The sequence below is a fragment of the Malus domestica genome, chromosome 09 (assembly GCF_042453785.1).
Source record: "Malus domestica chromosome 09, GDT2T_hap1".
Classification (NCBI taxonomy): domain Eukaryota; kingdom Viridiplantae; phylum Streptophyta; class Magnoliopsida; order Rosales; family Rosaceae; genus Malus; species Malus domestica.
The window spans coordinates 19974778-19999454 of NC_091669.1; the positions used below are offsets into that span (position 1 = coordinate 19974778).

A 24677-nucleotide genomic window follows, 5' to 3' on the forward strand; every position below is an offset into this window, starting at 1 on the left:
CGGCTTTTGGACACAATTTGCGGTAGAAATCGTATTGGAGTGCACGAGAAGTGTCTCAGCTATTGATCATCAGCTTCATCTGGTTCTTCGCTGACGAGCAAATAGGCTGAGATGGCAACTGGTCTGAGATACCAGAAGATGAATTTACCAAGGGAGGCCATCTAAAGAAGCTTAAACTTCTACTCTCCGTTTCAGCATTTGCAATCTTGAGAGAGACAAAAACGCAGAACCAGAGTATCAGAAATCAAAACCTCAATTTTCCCAGAAGATCCATATGAAAGAGTTGCAACTTGTAAACGGGGGAGGTTGTTGGTTGCAGGTTGCAATGGCCTGCAGCCTGCAGGGTTTTAAAAAGGAACAAAGTGGCGGGTAAAAATAAGGTGAAATGACGAGAATATCCTCAAGACTTTTTTTGTTAAATTGTTGGCTAAGAATGGCATAATCCCTTGTATGGTTGTCAAGTTAAGCCCCATGAGCATTGTCCCTTGCACCCGAGGTCCCGAGTTCAAATCCCCCTCTCATTATCACTTTGTGAAAGAAAAGGCAAAGCCCGATGAGGTCATTAGAAGCAAAGTCGGATTTCCGTCATCCCATGAATTACAAAACTAAAAGATGCGCAGAAATCTTGTATGTATACCAATCTGCTGAAGAACTCCAATAAGTAAAAAATGTAATGAAATTACAACACAATCCAGAACTTTACAGAAGCATGCCCATCCCATGTGGCATGGGAATGGGAATACCAAATTGCTGTAAAAATGGTATGTTTTAAAAGAAAATTGGACAGTAAATCCAAGGAAAACTCCAAGTCCCCTGAGGCCTGGTACAGTTTATCAAAGATTACATGAAGAATTACCCAATCTATTAACGCTATATTGAACACCATTTTGCGATCATACTTTCTTGCGCAGCGGCACTTGTTCTAACTAGTCTGCAGTTCCGCACAAAATCAGTACCCCGAAGAGGACACTATGACATTGTGTTCCTTTAACCGCTTCTGGAAATGAGCTAACCGATTTTGTAGTTGCAGGATGCCTGCAGCCTTCTGAGATAGAATGGCATTCAAACGAGAAACATAGTTGTCCAGCTGATTCCCGGGTTGATCTGCGTCTACCAACAGATTCATCTCCTGCAAATGCATTACAAAAGTCAAAACATCATACATGCATAATAAGGTCTTCCAAAACATATCTACAAAAGATGGCATTTAAAAACTCTACAAACGTCGTCCAGTTGCAGGCTCTTGCATGCTAAAATATGAACCATGAATTTTATACAATCGCAACACATACCTCTTTAACAATATTCATAGTGTCCTCAACTTGTTTCCGGTGAGCACTTACAAGATCTTCCTCCTCCTGGAAAATGCAACATACGATTTGCCTGTTAACTCTAGTTTATATAGTGGTTAATCCTATCTGTAGAAATTATAGGAAGCTCGTCTCACAAATATTCCAGGTGGTGGCTGTTACACCATGTTATCAAATTATTGCTTATCCCACAAATTTATTTGCCACACCATTTCTAAAACATTTCTGTTAAAAGTCTATGTCGTCAAGTCTCTTGTTGTTACCTGTAGCAGGGCATTCAAATCGTCATCTGAGTTTGAGTTCCTTGAATGAAACTTTGGCAGTTCTGATTTTGTCTGACCATTGGACTTACGTACTTTGTCCTCTGTAGCTGATACATTGTACTGCTCTAGCTTCCCATTTCTCTTCCATGATGTTTTGGCCTCGTAACAAGACTCTTCTGATGCATCAAATTCCTCCGTTTCAATTTGTTCAGTCCATGTATCATTTGTGTCAACTTCATAGGCCGAAGCAGTGGGCAAAGCTGAAGATAGGGGTATATTTGTTGATTCCTTGAAGTTTAGCGTTGAAGGTAACATATCCTTCTTGGGGTTGTTCCCTTTTGAAAGGCTTTTGACCCTAGAATGTGATTTTAATAGCAAGAAACATTAGATGGTGCACAAACGAGCAACATCTATACCAGAAAGTTTACTGGTACGAAAATGCATCTCACCTGTCAGCATATCTTAAAGTATTGAGAGTATGTTCACAGGATCCTGAGCTTGGTGATATGCATGATATCATCACAGTACGGGAGTCACCAACAAATGAGTCCCTAAGAACTTCAGTTAATTTACTTCCTCGGAAAGGAATATGACCCTGGTCATTGTCAAGAGCTCTAATGCATTCCTTCAATGCAAGTAAGCTCTTATTAATCTCAGCACCTTCCATTCTGCATTGTATTTTTTTTTTTTTAAACAGCAATGTTAGCTAGAAGTCCACTAATTATCGAGAAAAGAACATCTAAATCTTATGTGTGATTTATTCATAATAATAATAATAAAATTAAATGGAGGTAAGGCTAGCCGACATTCACCTCTCCCAGACCCTGCGTAAAGCGGGAGCCTTGTGCACTGGGTACGACCTTTATAATAATAATAAAATTAAAGATGAAAATCTTATACGTGAGTTGAGTTATGGTACTTTTCATGCACTGATGTGACGTGCCAAAAATATAAATATCTACCATCCCAAAATCATAAAAAAAAAAAAAAAAAAAGATAAAAAAAGGGGATTACAGATTTCATTTCTAACATATTAAATGGTGATTTCTAGTGCAGTATGCTACTATTTGACGTGCAAAAAGCAATGTCTTGGCTTTCCTCTGGGATAAAATAAATTGAAGACCTAATGAATTATACCTTGTCTGTTTATCATTATCTGTAGTATCTGCACCACGTTCACTTCCAGCAAGATCTATAAAGGACAGCTTGCCGACCAGACGGGGAGGTTTCTTTTCATTGCCATCAACTGACCTCTTAATAGCAAGCTGAAGTATTGCATGTGAACGAGAGGATTCTTCATTTGCACCAGTTGTACCTGTACTTCTTGTGGCACTTCCTCTCTCAATGAGCTCCTTAATGGTCTCCACATCTGACACTCTGTATTCTTGCAAACCCACAATACAAACCTGTTGTTTACCATCCTCTCTCATGCAAAGCTTTCTGTAAAATTTGAATTGTAAGTTTCAAGTTCTAGAAATCATAAACTCTAAAAAGAAATAACTAGAGGAAGGCTAGAATGGCTTACTTTCGATCATTGAGGAGATCAAAAAGTTTTCCCCCATATATTTCGAAGAAGCTCACAAACAACTGAAATCCCTGGCTACGGTATGTATGGTGCATCAACCTCAAGATGTCTCGTGATGCTTTAAGAGGCAATGGTTTCATGGTATATGTTTTTCCACTCCCTTTATGGAAAATTATTACAAGTTAAAATTATAAGCTTACATGTTAAAGTATAAAAAGGTTGTTCAACAAGTCTAACACAAACATAAAATTGAGAGGGCAACTAACCAGTTTGTCCATATGCAAAACAAGTTGCCTTCGTGCGTTGGAAAATTATTGGAACTATGGGCTCCACAGTCTCATGATATACCTAAAAGCACAGGACGAAAATTGGTATGCTAAGTAGCCTAAAACATATCAAGAGCCACAGTATTTATATTATCTTGTTCATTCAAATTTTGTAACTTGGTTTTATAATAGTAATTTAACAGAAATATACACATACTTCATCATTGGAGACTTCCTCGTTCAACACTGCATCAAACACAAATTCATGTTTTTCCATGTATTCTGTTAGGTCAACCTGCAGAACATCAGGAATGAAATCAAAGACATAAAAGCATTGGTACAGGAAGAATGATGAGCGAAGTATCAGGTTCACGAAGTAGAAAGGGAAAATATGAAACATCCTAAAAGATAACAGGTCATTGGTAAATATGGATGTCAAAATGTCCACACCACAACCATCACTAACAGCAAGTATGGCTACTTACAATATTTTTCTAATATCTGTTAGAAGCTTCATGTATCTAAAGGCATAAAGCATCATTCACATTTTCTTGCTTTAGTTTGATCATTATGCTTAGACAATTACCCTTGGCCAGAAAAGCGACAGGTCTTCATTATTTTTCTTTTTGGCCAGAAAACAGATATTTCTCTGGAAATCTCTAATTTTATTTTATTTTTCTTTTTTTTTATTCTTTTTAGAAGAAACAATAACAATTTACATCTACTGGCATTTCCAGAAAGCAGACATTTCTCTGGAAATCTCTAATGATGCCAACATTCACATCTAGTGGCATTTACCTTGAGCTTAGTCTCATGAACTGTCACGGAGTTTGAAAGTGTATCTATGATATCTTCCTCATTCTTTGCCAACTCCTTTTTATTAAGTGGTCTCTTGCGCACCTGCACATACCATCAGGAACCAAATTTAGAAAAAGACGAAAAAATGTAGCAGGCCTGATGCTACATGAAGTTCAAGCAATTCCTTCCTAACCAAATAAGGCCACTTCACATGTATGAGAATTGTAAATTTGGATTGGCAAATGCCTGGTGGCCTTATGGGCATAGCAACATTTAAGGTCAAAAGTGGAAATCACGAGCACTAATTATGATGTTATGACAGAACATACCACAACTTTGATCTTTGCTACAGAACTAGCTTTCTCTTTGTCTGCGGCAAAACTTTTTAGGAGGTTGTTTTCTGGTACCCGAGCCCTTTCTGTTTGTTTGTTATTAGAAATGTAGGGTTCAGAATCATCAAAGCTTCTTCCCCTTGAAGGATAATATAGAGAAGCTCCATCATGCAACCCAGAGGTTGGCATCTGTACGTGAGATACAGAAGAACTTAGCAGGACTATACACCAAAAGTCATTTTTACTAACAATGAAACTAAAATGAAGAAAAACGAATGTCAACAGAATAAAATGAACTAAACCTCAGCAAATCATTAGTAATGCGACAAATTCCAATTCATCAAAAGAAAGGAGGATAGTATAAACAAAGAAAATTTTCTTCTTCCACTAACTCACGGTCACATTACTGTAAATCCAAGTTTAAGATTTCCGATACAATAGGTGACGTGAATGAAACAGTTGATCCCAAGTTTGTAATAGGACGTTTTCAAGAAAATAATTACAATATTAAGATGCAAAAGCAACAATGCAGGGGCACAGACACATTTCCAAATACGGATCATAAAACCCAGAGCCGACAAATGCAATTCTTATTGAAATTCAGAAATGGAAAGAAACCCACATCAGGTATGAGCTCAGTATCAAAGGAATGCAGATCCAAGAGTCCAGGACTGAACTCATTGGGTGACTCCTCGTCGCTCTTCCTCCGGGAATTGAAGGGAGGTGTGGATGGAGCCTCCGCATAAAACTCATTGTACCCTCTCTGTGCGTTCCGGTACACTCTAGAAGCCGGTCCTCCTCCACCTCCACCATAGAAACCATAGTCCTGCTTTGGAATCAACCACAAAAGCCAAACAATCAAACAGCTTAGATACAAAACTGTTCCATCAGATCTAGAAAGATCAAAGCTTGAACTTTTTAATCAAAATCCCATCTGGGTCCGATCAAAACGTACCCAAAAAACCCAAAAAATTCAAGGGGGAAAACAACAAATGCTAATTACAATGCACCCAAATTTCAGATTTGGTACGACATTTTGATTAAATTCTGACGGGTTTGATTGGGGAAGCAAAAACAGACCTGAGGAGGAGGACCAGATGATGAGTTGGAAGAAGTCTGAAGGTGTTGAAGACCAGCTGACTGAAGCCACCTCCCATTGGACGAAGTCTCCAAGAAGTTATCAGAGTATTGCCGCTGGTGGTGCACCCCCGCCGCACCAGATCTCTGCCCTTGCCTCCCAACTCCGTTCATCTCTCTCACTCCGAATCGGATCCAAATCTCAAACGGACCGTCCGATCAAAAACCCAGATCGGAACCTCAACCCTCTCTCTCTCTGTCTTCAACCACACACAAAAATCTCGATGATTTATTACTGCAACGGAAGCTCCTTTTTTCACAGCTCGAAGCTTCTCTGCGAATATTTTCCAAGTTTTCTAATTTAAAAAAAAAAAAAAGAATTTTGAAAAATATCTGGTGTGCTGTATAAGCTGCACTTCTCTCAGTAAACCCAAAGATATAGGAGGACGAGAAATGCTTTGAATTTTTGAAGAAACACTGCGCCACGTGCGACTGGATATTTTAGCACGTGACGAGGATTTGGGTTCGGGTGGGACCCGCTTTCTGCGTTTGAATGCCTCGGGCCCGTCCTCACGTGGTGGGGCTTAATTGTTTTGTTGCGCGCTTTACTATCCTCGTTCAAATTCTGTGACTCGCGGCGCCACGTGGCGAGATACTGGGGGACTTTGGTTGGTGGGTCATCGAACGGCGGAGTTTGAATAGTACGGATATCACACCGGCGGTAAATGCTTGTGTGACGTTGGATTATGGGCCCTTACTGGGCTGTTCAGCGCAATTCTGCCCCTTCCTAGCTTTTTGTTTTTGGGTTTTGGGTTTGGACTCTTCACAGATCTTGTTTTATATAATTGGTTCAAGCCCGGCCCACAATTATCAACAAAATTTTAGTTTACTTGGTATTTTATTGAAACATGAATGGGATTAACACCAAGAACGAAAATCGTCACTAGAATTAAAAGGATATTAAAGGAGTATTTAATTGTGATTTTGAGAGATTTTAATGAATTTATGAATTTTTTTGGGAGATGTTAGATTTGAGAAGTGGATTGGGTGTTGAGTTTTTACTTATGTGTTTCGGTTCGAAACTTCCCTCTCCCCTTAATTACTATAATAGTTTCGAATCCTCCCTCTTATTTAATAATAGTAAGTTTTTCGCCAATTGGTTTTATGGTATAACCTCAACTTTCTTTATGGTAATAAAGCAAATTGTCTCATATGTGAAGCCCAAAGGCCACACGTACTCCACATCACTCTCTTTATGTTGGCCACTTAATAGTATGGTCTAGTGAATACAATTTCTAATTGAATACAACTAGAATGTTATAAACTCCTTTAAAATCATGATTGTATACACCTAGACTTTCAGAGAATCACTTCAAATCCTGATTGAATACTTTGAATTTCTAAAAAAAATTAAAATCAATGTATGCATTTGAAACGGGCAAACTCGAGTTGAAAAAAAATGTTTTAGTTTTAGACCAATTCAGTTTGCAAATTTGTCACTTTAAAGCTCAAAATTTTTTTTTTTTTTTTAGTGGAGCGATAATGTTAATAAGTTAAATTTTAGATTAGTCATTGACAAAGTTCAAACTCATACCGTCATGCAAGGGCACACGACATTTGCACGTAGGGCTGGGTTCGGTTTAAAACGGTTTGGTTTTTTGCCAAAACCGAAACCGAACCGAAATTTCGGTTCAATTCGGTTCGGTTCTTTTTTTTTTCGGTTTCGGTTTTTTCCGGTTCGGGTTTCGGTCTTTTCGGGGTTTTTTTTTTTTTTTTTCAAAAAATGATGTAAATAATGGAAGGAGCTTACCTATCAACCTCCCAATTCTCATATATCAGAGAATTGAGAGCCTCAAAATCCTGAATATATTCAAGCATTTCAACTACTTATGATCAAGCAAATACATAAACATATATACTTCAAGGAAATGTACAGGATTCGAAATTCTAAAACTTTAAAATTTGCAAAATCATGAAATAATTCAACAAATTAACTGATGCAGATCGAAACAAAAAAAAAAGCAAATGGGTTCGTCTAAATGCCATAATCGGACTCCAATATCACATGCCCAGTGCCCATATTCAAATTCATAGTCAAGTCCACAATAGATCTAGAAAATTCCAAAACATATTCAGAGAAAAATACAAACTTTTCCACCTTAAATTACATAAATTTCAAATGGGTAACCATAAAATTAAAAACCCATAAACTGAAAAATAAATAAAACCCACAACCCTTGCTGCAGCGATATCGCAGTGATCGTCGCAAGCTCTTACAATTCCTCTTTTCGTCGGGTCTCGAAAGGGGCGAGGGAAAATCATTGTTTGGAAGAAAGAATTCGCGAGGAGGACAAGAGAAGACTAGAGAGAGTGATTTGGAGGAAGAGAGGAAGGAGAGGGAGAGAGAGAGAGACTGAGGAAGCAAGCAGAGAGGAAGCAGCGGCGGGGAGAGAGAGCGAGTGTTTGAGTCTCAAACTTTGAGATTTGAAAATGAAATGGGAGTGGGACACTGAGACGGCTAGGGTTTTAAGCTTAAGAAATTTTATAAAGCATTCAATATAAGAAACCTATAAATAAAATACTGGTACAATTATAACAACACAAAGCCTATAGTCAAGTTGGCTTACAGCACCTAAACCCAACCTGCAGGTCAGGGGTTCAAACCCTGACGCTAACATATTTTTTAGTATTTATATATATATATATATATATATATATATTTTTTTTTTTTCGGTTCGGTTCGGTCCGGTTCGGTTTCCGAACCTCAAAAACCGAAACCGAACCAGCCAGATTCGGTTCGGTTTGGTTTGGCAGTTTCGGTTCGGTTTTTTTCGACCTCGGTTCGGTTTGGTTTTCGGTTATTTGAACCCACCCCTATTTGCACGTATCTCTTTCTTATTGAACATCCTAACATCATTCATTATGAGAAGCCTCCACCCATAATTTTCATGACTTTCTCTTTTTCTCTTTACGTCTTCTTCTCTTCTCCCTTTCCTCTCTTCATATCTTCTCTCTCCGAATCTTCCTCCCTTAGAACAAAATTACGAACCAATCGGTTATATCATTCGTTAGATATTTCGCTATGGGGATAAATAGAAAATCAGACCGTAATTGGATGTGGTCATATTTTCATATATTTTTATGATATATTTCCCTTGAATTTTGTGTGTTCAAATTGGTTAAATGCACTAAATTTAATTGTTTTAATATATAGGCTTCAATACCAAAGTTACAAAAGAAGTGGAAAATGGTGATTTCGGCTGTCTAGAGTAATTTTAGTAAGGTAAGAGTCTAACTAGCTGTGCGGAGATGTGCATTTACAACAAGAAGATGAGACTGCAACGGTTTTGGAAATCAAATGGACATGGGGACACTATTCATTGGATTTTAGGAGAGAACTTAACTACTAGTTTTATTATTTCCCTTTATTTTTCATTTTCTTTAATAAGGTTGTAAAGTCCATTCGTTAGAATGTTAGTGGGTTTTTAATTAGAATTTAGTAGGATTTATGTTTATGGAAACCTTTAAGGGAAGGGATCCCCATTTTTTTTATAAAAATGGGAATTGGTTGTGGGGTTCACATCACATCAAAATTTAATGATCCGACCATCTATTTTTCAAGTTGTACATCATAGATCATCCTTCTAAAATATTAGCCAAATCGGAAAGGTTTAAGATATCTAATGAAGTTCAAAGAAATTAACGAATATTTTGTTATGTAAGAAATATTGAAATTTTATCTTGATCATTAAATAGGCAAATAGTTTCGGATTGAATTAAATTTTTGCAAGGATGATCTATGAATCGAGGCTTAAAAAATAGAAGTTTTGGATCGTTGAAATTTGATGTGGAGTGGGCACCACACCTAATCCCCATTTTTTGAAAAAAATAGGGATCCCTTTGCATAAAGGGCTTGTTATGTTTATTGCCGTGGGTTACAAAAGGAGATTAAAACTCCTTGTGAAAAGGAGGAAGCCACCAAAAACCAAAAATCATCATATTGGAGGAAAAGGTTGCGGCAAGAAGGAAAAGAGAAAGAACTTTTCTATTTTTTTGCTAGGGCTACTGTAGACATCGAAATTTCGGTAAAATAAATGTTGATCAATAATTAAAATTTCAATGTTTATGTGTCACATAAATTTTACACATAGCATGTGACTAAACGAAAAATCAAAATAAATCGGAAAAGTCATCAAACAGGACACGTGTCAACACCTGGCAGAAATGATTTATTTCATCTAATTATTTAAATCCAAAAAATCAAGTTTTGGAATTCTATAAATAGGAGGCCAAGGCATTCATTTTGGGATACCAATTCATAACCAATTCACCTCACACCAAAACCTTGAAGCTTTGAAACTCCAAAGCTCCCAAGCAAATCCCAAAAGATCAAGAAAGCTCTCTTCGTTCTTCGTCAAATCCTCATTCGAAATCAAGCCCCAATGGCCCCTTGAAGAACTTCCACTAATTCAAGATCAAACCCCAACGGTCCTTGAAGAAAGTGTTCATCATCCATCATTCGTTCATCCCTATATCAAGCCCCGACGGCCCTTTGGATCAACGACGTCAACAAATCCGCACAACTGTTTATCCCAAGATCAAGCCCCGACGGCCCTTTGGATCAACAACATCAAATCTACCCATTACAAAGATAGAATCAGAGGCTAAATTTGTAGAAGAGATTGTAACCCCTAAATCATTAATACAAATATTATTTTGTACACGTGTTTCTTGTCTCGTTCATCGCAGGAATTTCCGTGTTTACAAATTTGGCACGCCCAGTGGGACCATCTCTACCTCTCATCTCTATCTTTGAATCCGCAAAAAGCACAAATGGCATCAAAGAAGGCTCAAGTTGTTCTCGCAGCCAATGCAAGGAACAAGAGCGTCATCACCGCAGGCGGTGTCACTTCGGGCATCACAACTTGAAGCAAGGCAAGAGCTCTTTCTGCCGCCTCTTCCACCCCTGCATCAACTCCGCCGAAGGAACAAGAGCACCTGAGGCATGAACCTGTGATCACCCTGGCTTTGCTAAAGGCGCCAAGGAAGGAAAGCCCAAGGAAGTACTCTGGTTTCATGCTTTCCGATGCCGATACAAGTGGCAACTCAGCCATGCAAGTCATAACTACTGGAGCGACTTCAATCGATGAGCAGCTGGCTCATATGAATGAAGCAATCGCAAGGCTAACACGGATTGTGGAAGAAAAAGACCAGCAAATCGCCGCACTCGTCAACCAACTAGATGTAAAGCCCCACGTGAAAATCGAGCAAGGGGATGGTTCAGTAAAGAAGGAAAACGACGAGGATGAAGAGCCTTCGGTGGAGAAAATCGATGTGAAGCCGGAGCCAGGCCAAGCAGAGGCACTCATGGGATCTCTCTCTATCCAACAACTGCAAGAGATGATCGCCAGCACCATCAAGGCACAATATGAAGGAAGTTCACATGACTCCGTACTATACTCAAAACCCTACTCCAAGAAAATTGACGCTTTGAAGATGCCAAGGGGTTATCAGCCACCAAAGTTTATGCAGTTCGATGGAAAGGGAAACCCGAAGCAACACGTCGCCCATTTCATTGAGACTTGCAACAACGCGGGGACGGAAGGAGATTACCTCACCAAGCAGTTTGTGCGCTCGTTAAAAGGAAACGCCTTTGAGTGGTACACAGACCTGGAGCCCGAATCCATCAACAGTTGGGAACAGTTGGAAAGGGAATTCCTCAACCGCTTCTACAGCACCCGCCGCACCGTGAGCATGCTAGAGCTGACAAGCACGAAGCAATGGAGGGATGAGCCAGTCGTGGACTACATCAACCGATGGCGCAATCTGAGCCTCGACTGCAAAGACAGGCTCTCAGAGATCTCTTCGATTGAGATGTGCGTCCAAGGCATGCAATGGGGGTTACACTATATCCTTCAAGGCATCAAACCACGTACATTTGAAGAGTTAGCCACCCGTGCCCACGACATGGAGCTAAGTATTGCCCATCACGGGAAGAAAGAGCCGATCACCGACTTCAAGAAGGATAAGGTGTTCTCCCTAAATGTAGACAAGACTGGGAAGAAACCCCCCAAGGAAGCGTTCACCGTCAGCACTGCGCCCGTCAAGACCGCCTCCGCGCCTATCAAGATCTCCTCCAAAACCAAAGCAAAGGAGATAAAGAAAAGTGAGCCTCCTCGCACCCAAGAAAGGTACAAAAGCACCTTGAGGGAATTGGAGCAGAAGGTATACCCTTTTCCTGACTCAGACATGGATGCAATGTTAGACGACTTGCTAGAAAAGAAGGTAATCGAGCTACCCGAATGCAAGCGGCCTGAAGAAATGAATCGCATAAACGATCTTAAATACTGCAAGTACCATCGAATCGTGAGCCATCCTGTGGGTAAATGCTTCGTCCTCAAAGAGCTCATCATGAAGCTAGCACAACAAGGGCGAATCGAGCTCAACCTCGAAGACACGGCCGCGACATATACTACTACAATTGCATTTGGATCTTTCGATCCCGTGCCTCTCCAAGCAGCACCTGACCATTCCTATCAATGCTCAAGTTACACGATACCTTCTGCGCAACCAACACCGGGGGCAAACGAACAAGATGCACATGCAGATGATGAAGAAGGATGGACATTGGTGACCTACAAAAAAACAAGGAAACCAAAACCACAAGCCATAAGACAAAAGGTGGAACACGTGAGAAAGCACCGTCGCCGCAACAGTAGGAAGCCTAAAAGAAACGTAAAAGTTGATAAGCCAATGTATGCTGGGGAACCTATAGAGCAAGAGCCACGCATTATTGTCTCATTGCATGAGTACTTCCCGAATGACTTCTTCCAACAGTGCACTATTGCTGCATGTCACATGGTCGAAGTAGAAATAGAAGAACCTTCAAAAGGCAAAGATATCACCACTAAGGGAGGAAAAATTCTCACGTTCGAAGAAGGTCTGCCAACACACTTTAGCATTGAGGAAGCGTTACGATTACCAAAGAAGATGCGAATAGCATTAGCAGCGGTCTTGGAAAGTCCCAATGACCACGAAGTGCAAGAAAGCAAGAACGAAGACTTCAAGCTTCGGCCACATGAATATGCCACATGCTATGCCATCGAGGACATAATCCATTTCATCGATGAAGACTTGCTGCTAGGATCCAATCCTCACAACCGTCCTCTCTTCGTCTCTGGGTACGTAAGGGAGCACAAAGTCAACCGCATGCTTGTGGATGGTGGATCAGCCATAAACATCATGCCAAAGTCAACAATGACTAAAATCGGCATCAAGGCGGATGAACTGTCCTTAAGTCGTTTACTAATCCAAGGTTTTAATCAAAGAGGACAAAAAGCGATGGGCATGATCCGAGTGGAGATGACTATTGGTGAGCTCAAGTCAAGCACGATATTCCACGTGATTGATGCAAGAACTTCCTACGGTTTGCTCTTAGGAAGGCCTTGGATCCATGCAAATGGAGTAGTACCGTCCACCCTTCACCAATGCTTGAAATTCTACCGAGAAGGAGTGAATGTGATCTATGACGACACCAAACCATTCACCGAAGCCGAATCACATTTCGCAGATGCCAAGTTCTACATGGATGAAGACATGGTGCTCGAAGCTCTTCCAAAAGAGATCAAATCCACGGGTAAAGCAACACCTAAAAAGCAGGAGTGACAAGCCATGCCCAAGAAGCAAGAAGAAGAAGCCATGTCGTCTTCAAGCAAGAACGATAATGAGCTTGCTAAACCTGCAACAACCAAAGGGAGTAGGACGCCTTCAAATGTACTAAACACACCCGTTTTCCGATACATCCCGATGTCAAGAAGAAAGAATGGTCAATCCCCATTCGAAACCAAAGCAAGCAAAGTCGATGCACAACGGTACATGGATAATGTAAAGTTGCTTAAAACGAATGCAGTGTTACCTCTGACACAGCTAAGCAACGCTAAGGTTGCAAGATTACCACAAGGCTTCGTAAAAGCTCTACCAAAAGGGGTGGAACCAAGCTTTCTCCCAACCAAGATGACCGAAGAAGGTTTTGATCCAAACACCTACAAACTCATGTCAAAAGCTGGGTACGACTTCGCTTCTTCTTCGAATCCTGGAAAAAAGGTTTCAAACACCGTCAACAATAAAGAACATGACCTCACTGAGACTCAAAAGAAGTTGAAGAAGCATGGTTACGGAATTAACAACAACAAAGCTGGACTTGGCTTCACACCAAATGCACCCGTGAAGATTTCAAGCAAAGCGAAAAATGCTAGCACTCAACACATTAGTGTGAGCATTGAACAAGATCGAGATGAGCCTAAATCCGCGCCTCAAACGCCAATCTTCGATAGGATGAAACGTTCAAGACCCAGAACGTCAGCCCTTGATCACATTGGTGGTCAAAACCGAACCTCCGTCTTCAAGAGGCTTAACAGGCCAACATCCCGAAGCTCTATTTTTGAAAGGTTGTCAAAACCTAATAAGCAAAGCAACACGGCTAGCTCTCCTCCTCGTCAGTCAGCTTTGGAAAGACTTGAAGACAACATGAAGTTTTCTAGAAATAGGGAAACAACGTCAAAGGAAGAAAAGCTCGACAGGCTAGCAGAAAAAGGCGATATTCGAAGCTTAATTCCTTCAAGGATGAAGCGTCAAACAATCTTAGAAGTTGACGCAAATGGACAACTGATAGTAAGAAGGCGCACCATCATCCATACTGGACAATCTGCATACCAACAAACCCAAGAGGACGACACTAAAGAGGAAGTCCAAGATGTCTTCCACATCACGATCCAAGAAGGCAAAGAAGACGAGACCCCTGAAGAAGATGTCACTGCTGCACCACCACAACTTGAGGATGAGGGGGCAAGCCACGGTTGACGATCTCAAGGAGCTCAACTTGGGCACAAAAGAGGAGCAAAAACCTATCTTTGTAAGTGCACTGCTAAGAGCAGACGAGATAGAGGAGTACTACCAACTGCTATCAGAGTACAAAGACGTCTTTGCCTGGAATTACAAAGAAATGCCCGACCTTGACCCTGTCATCGCTGTGCATCATCTTGCAGTCAAGCCTGGAACACGACCAATAAAGCAAACTCAAATGCGCTATCGATCCGAGCTCATTCCACAAATCGAGGTAGAGATTGACAAGCTAATCGAAGCAGGATTCATTCGAGAGGTGCAATACCCCAAGTGGATCTCCAACATCGTCATCGTCCTTAAGAAATCTGGACAAATACGTGTTTGCATAGACTTCCGGGACCTCAACGATGCTTGTCCGAAGGACGACTTCCCCTTGCCAATCATCGAAATCATGGTGGACGCAACCACTGGCCACGAGGCACTGTCATTCATGGACGGCTCTTCTGGATACAATCAAATTCGTATGGCTCTCGAAGACGAGGAACTAACAGCATTCCGCACTCCAAAAGATATCTACTGTTACAAGGTGATGCCCTTTGGTCTAAAGAACGCTGGAGCTACATATCAACAAGCAATGCAGAAAATCTTTAATGACATGCTACACAAGAACGTAGAATGTTATGTGGACGATGTGGTGGTCAAAACAAAGAAAAGATCAGATCGCTTGAAGGATTTACGAGTAGTGTTCGAAAGGCTGCAAAAATACAACCTCAAGATGAACCCGTTAAAATGTGCGTTTGGCGTCACCTCCGGAAAGTTCCTCGGCTTTATTGTCAAGCACCGTGGTATTGAAGTGGACCAATAAAAAATCAAGGCCATTCAAAGCATGCCTGAGCCAAGAAACCTGCATGAGCTGAAAAGTCTACAAGGACGGCTTGCCTTCATCAGACGCTTCATCTCTAACCTTGCAGGGCGTTGTCAACCGTTCAGCCGACTCATGAAGAAGGATGTTCCGTTTATATGGGACGAAGCATGCCACAATGCTTTTGAAAGCATAAAAAAGTATTTGTCAAGTCCACCTGTCTTGGGGGCGCCTATGCCCGGGAAACCACTCATATTGTACATCGCCGCTCAGGAAAGTTCAGTTGGAGTACTCTTGGCGCAAGAGAATGAATCCCAGAAAGAATGAGCGCTTTACTACCTCAGCCGAACCCTCATCGGCGCCGAGTTGAACTACTCCCCAATAGAAAAGATGTGCCTTACCTTGGTGTTCGCCATCCAGAAACTCAGACATTACATGCATGCTTACACCATCCACTTGGTTGCAAAAGCTGACCCGGTCAAATACGTCATGTCCAAACCTGTCTTGACAGGGCGACTCGCTAAATGGGCGCTGCTTCTTAACCAATATGAGATCATCTACGTCCCAGCTAAAGCCGTAAAGGGACAAGCGCTGGCAGACTTTCTTGCCGATCACCCAATCCCAGCTGATTGGAAAATCTTAGACGACTTGCCTGACGAGGAAGTGTTCTACATCGACATCTTCCCGACATGGACGATGTTCTTCGACGGATCTGCACGAGCAGACGGAGTAGGGGCATGAGTAGTATTCATGTCGCCGCAAAGGCATATATTACCTTATTCCTTTCAACTAAGCGAATTATGCTCTAACAATGTCGCTGAGCACCAAGCACTGATCATCGAACTCCAAATGGCGATCAATATGGGAATCACAGCCCTTGAGATATTTGGCGACTCCAAGCTCATAATCAATCAACTCTTAATTGAATATGAGGTGAAGAAAGACGATCTCATCCCATACTTTCGGCTGGCAACCCAACTGTTACAAGAGTTTGAGACTGTGACACTAGAGCATGTGCCAAGAAAAGAAAATCAAATGGCAGACGCTCTTGCCAACCTAGCCTCAAGCATGACATTAGGAGAAGATGAAGCTGCAGACGTGCCAGTCTGCCAAAGATGGGTGATCCCCCTCGTCACTGAAATTCTACTAGATGATACAAATGTCATCTCAGTACTTCCAGTCGATGTTGAAGAGTGGAGACAACCGCTGATCGATTACTTAGAGCATGGAAAACTTCCAGATGATCCTAAACACCACTCTGAAATACGTCGACGAGCACCTCGCTTCCTCTATTACAAAGAAACACTCTACCGACGCTCTTTCGAATGAGTACTTCTGAGATGCCTAGGTGAGGAAGAAGTTAATCAAGCCATGGAAAAAGCACACTCAGGCGTATGCGGAGCGCATCAATCTGGACCAAAGCTACATTTCCAGCTCAAAAGAATGGGTTACTACTGGCCAAGCATGGAGAAGGACTGCCTGGAACATGCCAAAAGGTGCCAAGCCTACCAATTCCACGCCAACTTCATACACCAACCACTTGAGCCATTACACCCTACAGCTGCTTCATGGCCATTCGATGCATGGGGATTGGACGTCGTAGGACCAATTACCCCGAAATCATCTGCATGAGAAGCTTACATCCTAGCTGCAACAGATTACTTCTCCAAGTGGGCTGAAGCCATACCCCTAAGGGAAGTAAAGAAGGAAACTGTCGTCCGTTTCATCAAGGAGCACATCATCCACCGATATGGGGTGCCTCGCTACATCATCACTGACAACGGAAAGCAATTCTCCAACCGACTCGTGGATGAGCTATGTGAGAAATACAAGTTCAAGCAGCACAAGTCTTCCATGTATTATGCCCCGGCCAACGGTCTTGCAGAAGCATTCAACAAAACATTGTGCAATCTCTTAAAGAATGTGATTGGTCGAACAAAGAGAGACTGGCATGAAAGAATAAGCGAAACACTTTGGGCATATCGGACGACACATAGGACTCCTACCCAAGCTACGCCTTATTCTCTTGTATATGGAGTGGAAGCTGTTCTACCGCTCGAAAGTCAAATCCCCTCACTGAGAATGGCTATACAAGAAGGTTTGACTGAGAAGGAGAATGCAAAGTTGCGCCTTCAAGAGTTGGAAGCACTCGACGAAAGAAGGCTCGAAGCTCAACAACACTTGGAATGCTACCAAGCACGGCTATCCAAGGCATTCAACAAAAAGGTCCGCCCAAGGTCTTTCCAAACTGGAGATCTCATCCTCGCATTGCGTAGGCCTATCATCACAACTCACAAGACGAAAAGCAAGTTCACATCAAAGTGGGATGGACCATACGTAATACAAGAGGTTTACACCAACGACGCCTACTTAATCATGGCAGAAGACGGCTTGAAGATTGGCCCTATCAATGGAAGATTCTTGAAGCGCTACTACCCCTAAAAGGCGACAACCAAAGCTCCTGGCCCGCAAGAGCATAAACTGTGTACGGCAAAATCATTAGAACAAAAAATGCATTTGAACTACGTTATGACATGATCTCTCCTCAACAGAGGGTACGTAGGCAACTTGAAACGTCAAAACTTCAAGTACAGTCACACAATCTAAAAAAAAAAAACACTTTAAAGAATGAAGAGCAAATTCAAGAATGTAAATACTTTATTTCTTTGAAAGAAGGAGTCGGCTTCAAAAGCCATATTACAAAAAAAAAAAAAAAAAAAAAAAAAGAAAAAAAAAGGAAAAAGATACTACTTGAAAACTATGTCCCCAAAACTACGAAGACGATCTTCAAGCAAGCTTTCCAAAGTCTTCAAAGTTTCTGCCTCGGTGGGAGACAAGATGGGCAACTCCATAGTCATGCATTTCTTTCGTTCTAGGCGTGAAATCTCCTCATGGTACTGAGAAAGTGTAGTTCCTTGCTCCGCGAGAACACTTTCAAGTTGCGATGCTTCGATTACCAACTGCTCTCTCTCTCTCGCCAACGTATCTAGGTGCACCTGGACATAAGATAAAGAAGTCTCTGTAACTTGATAATCTCCCGAAGCAGCTTGCTGAGAAGACTGGACTTGAGCCAGTGATAAGTTTATTATTGCTAGCTGATGAGCTCTAACATCTGGACTCAACTTCTCCAAGGAAATGGCACGCAAGGAAGAATACTCAGTCGAGGCGGCCATAAGCTCGGCAATCTTGATCTTCAAGGATGAAGAGTCAATGTTAAGGTTGTCAATAACAGAAACAAGCTTCGACAAATCCTCATTAAGCAACATAAGGTCTTCCAACGGGCACTTAGAAATCCTCTCCTCTATATGGCTCTTGACATCCATTGCTGCACTGAGACTGATGCGATGGATGACTTGCTCAGTACCGCTAAGGTTCGGCCCTCTCAAAGAGATCTCAGAGCTAGCTGGCAAAGGTGTTGGACACATGACGGGTTCTTGCATACCTTCACCTACACATGGCAAACTTGGGAAGTTCGGCGGATTTGGAACAAGCTCTGCACCAGGCGGATCCCCGATCTCCCTGTCTGTAGGTAGTTTGCCCGTAAATAGCATCTCCGTATAGGAATAAACACCTGCAGTTGCCAAATCAAAAGAACAAGAAGGCCCAACCTAAAGAAGACAAAGAAAGATGTTAGAAACGAAAGCAAAATAATGAAAGCATAAGAAATCACGAGAGGGAATGAAGTACATACATCTCTCTCAAATGGCACACAGTCATCGAGTAAAGGAGGTCTAAACACTTCTTTCTTCTTATGATGAAAATTGACATCGCTGTCAACCTGAGCATCCTCAAGTGGTCGCTTGTTTGAAACTTGTTGACACTGTTGCAAAATAAATCCATCTTCGTGTGAGTCAACTTCATCTCCCGCCTCTTCAGAAGCATCCGGATGTCGAGGAGACAAGCATGGGCGTTGAGGAGCTAAAGTTACAGGTCTATCTTGTAAGGGAGTCGCATTGGTGCAATCAAGAGCTACCGCTTGCATAGGAACCACATGACAGCCATCTCTCGACATATCATTACCCGAGTAAGAAGAATTGGTACCACTTGCCATCCCCAAGTTCTTATAATATACCTTTGACCACCAACGAGCATAAACACGGGTCACTGGATTACTCTTGAACTCGTCCTTGACTGGCAGCGTGATAACAACATTTGTACGTGCACGGGTACAAGACTCCCAATGCATATACACGGCCTGCAAGGATGCTGATTGGTTCTTTTCCTTCAGCTTGCCTGGTAAGTTTTGGACAAAACCAAATTGCCTGCTGAAACGGTGAGGACTATATGGCTGAACAATGCACCGGTCTTCTTGCCACAAAGAAACAAACCCCGAACGAAGACTTATAAGATAAGACAAGTCTGACGAGCGGAGGTGTGAATTGTCTACGATGCCTCGCCGCGCCGAGCCAACTCTCGCTAAGGGGTCAATCCTCAAATCTTCATAACTTTCAAATAGCACTCATGCCTGCAAATCATCAAGGCCTTTCGCGGAAAGCACGCCAGAATACTTTGTCATCAAAGGCCCCATCTTGGCTGCAGTCGATGAAGAAGGCCTTGACTTGTCTAGAGCCGTCAAAGAAAAGTGAGTGCCAAAATATTCACCCAACCAACCATACACATAGTGGTAAGGAAGCACCGCATCACGATTTTCAGTGCTTGCCGAGTTCGAAACAATGCTCAAGCCATTGTAAATATTGGCTAAAACCAGAATAGCAAGACTAAAAGACTCACCTGCAGCCATCTTGCTAGCAATTTTGAAAACTCCAGGACGAACTAAGTTGAAGTCACCTGTCGGAAAACAAACCTACAAAGCCAACAAGCTAAAAAAGCAGCTAGGTAAGACTCATCCACATGCTCTGATACTATGCCAAGATCCTCAAACGCTCTCAACTCGTCAGAAGAGCGACGCCTGGTTGAGCCAATAACACCGGACGGGTTTGAGTCTCCATTTGGCCTAGTGGTCTTGTTACGACAACTTTTCTTCGAATACCTTTTATACCTCATGGCCTCCCAGTACCAAAATCGGATCCATGAGGAAATCCTCACGCCTGATTTACCTTGAGCATCCTGGAAAAGCTTGTGATACGCCCAAAACAAATAGCGGCAACTCGCAGGTAATCCTCGGCTATTGCAAAGAGAAAGTCCATCCGCGCTGGGAACGTCCTCGTCATAAAACTTACCATGGATCGGCAAGCCTCCTATCCTGTGAAGATCCCATAGTGAAATTGACATCTCCCCTTGCGCCGTGTGAAACGTGTTGGTCCCTGAACACCAATGCTCAAAGAACGCTCGAAGGACGGAAGGATGACAATCATAACTAAACAAAGATGTGTACACAGCGTGGTAAAGGCCCACTTTAGTAAGCACATCTTTAGATCGGCTTAAGACATCTTCAAGCCACTCCCAATAAAGCTCATCAAAGACGGCTTCTCCAGTAGTCGACAGGGTACCATTCCAAGCCATGGCTCTGCTGCGAATGTGATCACCAAGAAGCTTAAACAAGGCCGGGTGATGGTCACGAGCATGATGCGAATGATTCAAAATAAGAACCCTCAATGTGCACGCCTTTTTCTTCGTAATTGGTTGAACAGTGTCTACCACCTCCCAAGATACTTCAGAAGACTATGACTTAATATGCATGGAATTGTCTTTCACGGGAAAAGCAAGCGCCTTAGGACCAGTTAGAGGCGGGTAAAGCTTCAACGTTGTTCCCTCATCTTGTGAATCGCCTTCCTTTGCAAGAATGGTGATGGTGTTGTTCCTAAAACATTTGAAAAATACCATGACCACAAATCAGGCACAAAACTTGAGCAGCACGACAAAGATGACAGCTACAGGATGGTCCTTCAAGGCACGTTACAGTGGCAAAAGAAACCAAAATGCTACGCAATCGCACTACGCAAACCCGCAGCGATTACGCAAGCAGTTTCTCGTACCACATGACAGCGCGCCACCGAGGGAAAACTGTGGTCAAAAGGCACTACACAGCGAAACCTCGTTGCAGTCTTTTACACAAGCACACCCACGGCCTGCTACCACGGCTCTAAAAGCTTTGCGAAGATCCTGGCGTCAAGCTCTGCCTTCTCAAGATTAAAGAAAATAAAAAAAAAATTCCTGACATTACAAACAAAGAAATCCATCAATGGGGACACACTCATTGTACGTTATATATATATAGACATATGTGTGCATGGTTTGGTGATGGGACAAGTGCACAAAATGGAGATGGTGACAAGACGATCAACCTCAACATATATATATAAGGACGCAAATGGTGATGGTGATGGGACAAATATATATATATATATATATATATATATATACATATATGCATGGCTCAAAAGATGGAAATGGTATCCACGGCTCAAAAGACATATATATATATACACACACACACATGTGACTCACCAAGTAAAAGGAGCATGAAGGAATTGCAAAGGGCAAAGCACATTATATTACATATGTATGCACGGTGATAAAGCAAACAGCAACGGTAATAAAGCAAACTGCAACAGCGATAAAGCAAACTACAACAGCAGCCTTCCGTATATATACACATATATATACTCAAGTGACTCACCAAGTAAAAGCAGCAGCGCAGGATTGCTGGACAATGGTGCAGTGGTGATGCAAGGCAACAAGCAACGCAGTGGCTGAAGCTGTGTAATGAGTGTACAAGCAAATGAGCAATCCCCCCCCCACACACACACACACATATATATATATATATATATAAAGGTCCCAGGAGAAGCAAATGAAATGCGGTGGCTATTCAAAACGCAGGTCCGTGACTGTGCAAACTGTGCAAATGACCACCCGTGCCTGGAAAAGAAAAACCAAAATGAGAGGTGATATGATGGTGCATTGGGAAAATATGATTGTGTACAAAAAAGAAAGTGCCAAGTGCATTGGGAAAATATGATTGTGTGGGAAAATATGATTGTGTACAAAAAAGAAAATGCCAAGTGCATTGGGAAAATATGATTGTGTACAAAAAAGAAAGTGCCAAGTGCATTGGGAAAATATGATCGTGTGGGAAAATATGATTGTGTACAAAAAAGAAAGTGCCAAGTGCATTGGGAAAATATGATCGTGTGGGAAAATATGATTGTGTACAAAAAAGAAAGTGCCAAGTGCATTGGGAAAATATGATTGTGTACAAAAAAAGAAAGTGCCAAGTGCATTGGGAAAATATGATTGTGTACAAAAAAGAAAGTGCCAAGTGCACTGGAAAAATATGATCGTGTGGGAAAATATGATTGTGTACAAAAAAAAAAGTGCCAAGTGCATTGGGAAAATACGATTGTGTACAAAAAAGAAAGTGCCAATATGATTGTGTACAAAAACGAAAGTGCCAAGTGCATTGGGAAAATAAGATTGTGTACAAAAAAGAAAGTGCCAAAAAAAAAAAAAAAAAAAGGTGAAAGAATAGTGCATTAGTCACCATCTAAAAGGAAATGGATGTGTCAAGCACCATCTAAAAAAAAAAAAAAAAAAGAAGAAAAAGAAGGAAGTAACGCATTTTAGTCAGATATACATTTTATTTGTATTTAGCACAACATACTGAATAAAATAAAGCATGTCCATTGATATCTCTAAAAAAAATTACAAGTGTGTAAAAAAAAAAAAAGTCAAATCAAATTTACAGGAAGGGATTTTTAAGGATGATCAGGTGACGCCTCATCACTCGGCGGAGCTCCAGAAAGACGAAGCACCAGAGATTGATTATCCGGAGCTTCAACACTTGGTGAAGCGCCAGAGGACGAAGGCAGAAGTTGCCGCTGGAGTAACGCCACAAACCTCTGATGATCACTCTGAATCCGAACTTCGGACTCCTGCAGCTGGTCAAGCTTCCTCTTCATGCTTGTTGAGTAATTAGTTGCGAGCATGTGCAACTCTTTATTCTCGTGCCTAAGCACCCTGACCTCTTGCCGAAGACTGGCCACCTCAGTCATCAACGACTCAACCTGACGAGATCGAGCAAGAAGGCGTTGGCCCATGTTTGAAACTGAACCTGCACATCGGACGCTGTAGGCTAGAGAGTCCTGAACAGCCAGCTCGTCGGACCGCCTGGAAAGTATCCTAGTGTCTCTAGGAGTGAGAAGATTTCTGGCCACCACCGAAGCGGTTGTATCGTTCATCATCATAGAATCCCCAACTGTAAGAGGACCATTGGGAGATACGAAGGACGGCTGCCAAATGTTGTTTGAAGAAGATATGTCACTATCTTCCCCGACATTCAAGTTAAGACGACAGTCAGAAGGGCAAGACATTTTCGAATGTGTGAAGAAAAAGAAGAGGTCGGACAAATCAAGTTTTTAGAAGTGCAAGTATGGAGCTTCTACAGGCGGAAAATTCAAGTGTGCTTTGGAATGTGATGCGTGCCTCTCTTTTAAAATCAGCACTCGACGGAGCTTCAGAAATCGAAGAGGCAAGCTCAGAGATCGAAAAGACGTCTGCTTTCTCAAAAGCTGGGCTGCTCAGAAACCACGGGCCGATCTCAGATATCGAAGAGGCGCCAGTCTTTTTTCAGCCTCGTCAGCACCTATCACATGCACACTCAGCTTTGCGAAAATCACGGATAATTTGTCGAAGCGCCGATCTCAGATATCGAAGAGGCGCCAGTCTTTTTCAGCCTCGTCAGTACCTGTCACATGTACACTTAGTTTTGCGGAAATTACGGGCAATTTGTCGAAGATTTCTGATAAAGAAGAAAGTGCGTGGAGCCATACTAATCAATCACTCAATGGTTGCCAACACGAGTGAAAGAATAGTACCTCTACAGGTATTAAAGAACTTCCTATAACTGTCCACCTACACCGTCCATAGCAAGGCAGACTTGCAAAAATGCCCAACCCTTCCTCATTTCCGAGAGTACACTCTCAGCAGAGCCTCTCGAAATACCCAGTTTTCTTCCTCTCCTGGAGTACCTCTGCAAACAAATGACACCAAAGCAAAAGTATCTCATATCACCAGGGTAGAAAGCAAGAGTATCTCATATCATGCTTTCTCCCTGTCCTTTCCTTTGTCCTTGTTCTTACCTGCAAAGACAAGGATAAAGAAAGCAATATGTCGGAACCTCCACTCAAACTCCGGGCAAGGAACCGACTACCGGGAACCTTTACCTGGTTGCTTACCTGGCTTTGCTCTTGAGTACTCGTCTTCAGTTGCTGATGTACTTCTGAAGAAGATGCCATATTTGCCCGGAGAACAGATAAGGCAAATGAAAATGATACCTTGAAGCATGTGGAGACAACGTGCTGATTTCCTTCAAGATCAAGTCTCCCATTCCTTGCACAATCAACCAACCCAGCAGAAGGAGTCTAAGTTGAATCCAATAGCTCGAGAAGTTTCAACAAATATATTGGCGGCACCATCGTCGAAGAACAAAGCCTCGCTGTGC

At 42.0% G+C, this 24677-nt stretch overlaps 2 protein-coding genes across 3 annotated transcripts; one reads left to right on the plus strand and one right to left on the minus strand.

Moving 5' to 3' along the window:
• Nucleotides 1-613: 613 nt before the first annotated feature.
• Nucleotides 614-6058, minus strand: LOC103443810 (kinesin-like protein KIN-13B). 2 transcript variants are annotated; one of them, XM_008382707.4, is made up of 12 exons: nucleotides 5575-6058; nucleotides 5117-5320; nucleotides 4492-4683; nucleotides 4163-4264; nucleotides 3582-3659; nucleotides 3365-3446; nucleotides 3099-3258; nucleotides 2711-3013; nucleotides 2023-2241; nucleotides 1574-1928; nucleotides 1293-1358; nucleotides 614-1129 (listed from the first exon to the last, which is right to left on the minus strand). In XM_008382707.4, the coding sequence occupies exons 1-12, from the start codon at nucleotides 5743-5745 to the stop codon at nucleotides 950-952; spliced, it is 2112 nt and encodes a 703-aa protein (XP_008380929.1). In that variant the 5' UTR covers nucleotides 5746-6058; the 3' UTR covers nucleotides 614-949. The 2 variants fall into 2 exon arrangements, with proteins under 2 accessions (XP_008380929.1, XP_008380928.1); XM_008382706.4 differs by having other exon boundaries at nucleotides 5117-5323; nucleotides 5575-6003.
• Nucleotides 6059-16123: 10065 nt separating this feature from the next.
• Nucleotides 16124-16603, plus strand: LOC139187818 (uncharacterized). The gene has a single exon (XM_070804420.1). The coding sequence runs from the start codon at nucleotides 16124-16126 to the stop codon at nucleotides 16601-16603; it is 480 nt and encodes a 159-aa protein (XP_070660521.1).
• The last annotated feature ends 8074 nt before the right edge of the window (nucleotides 16604-24677 follow it).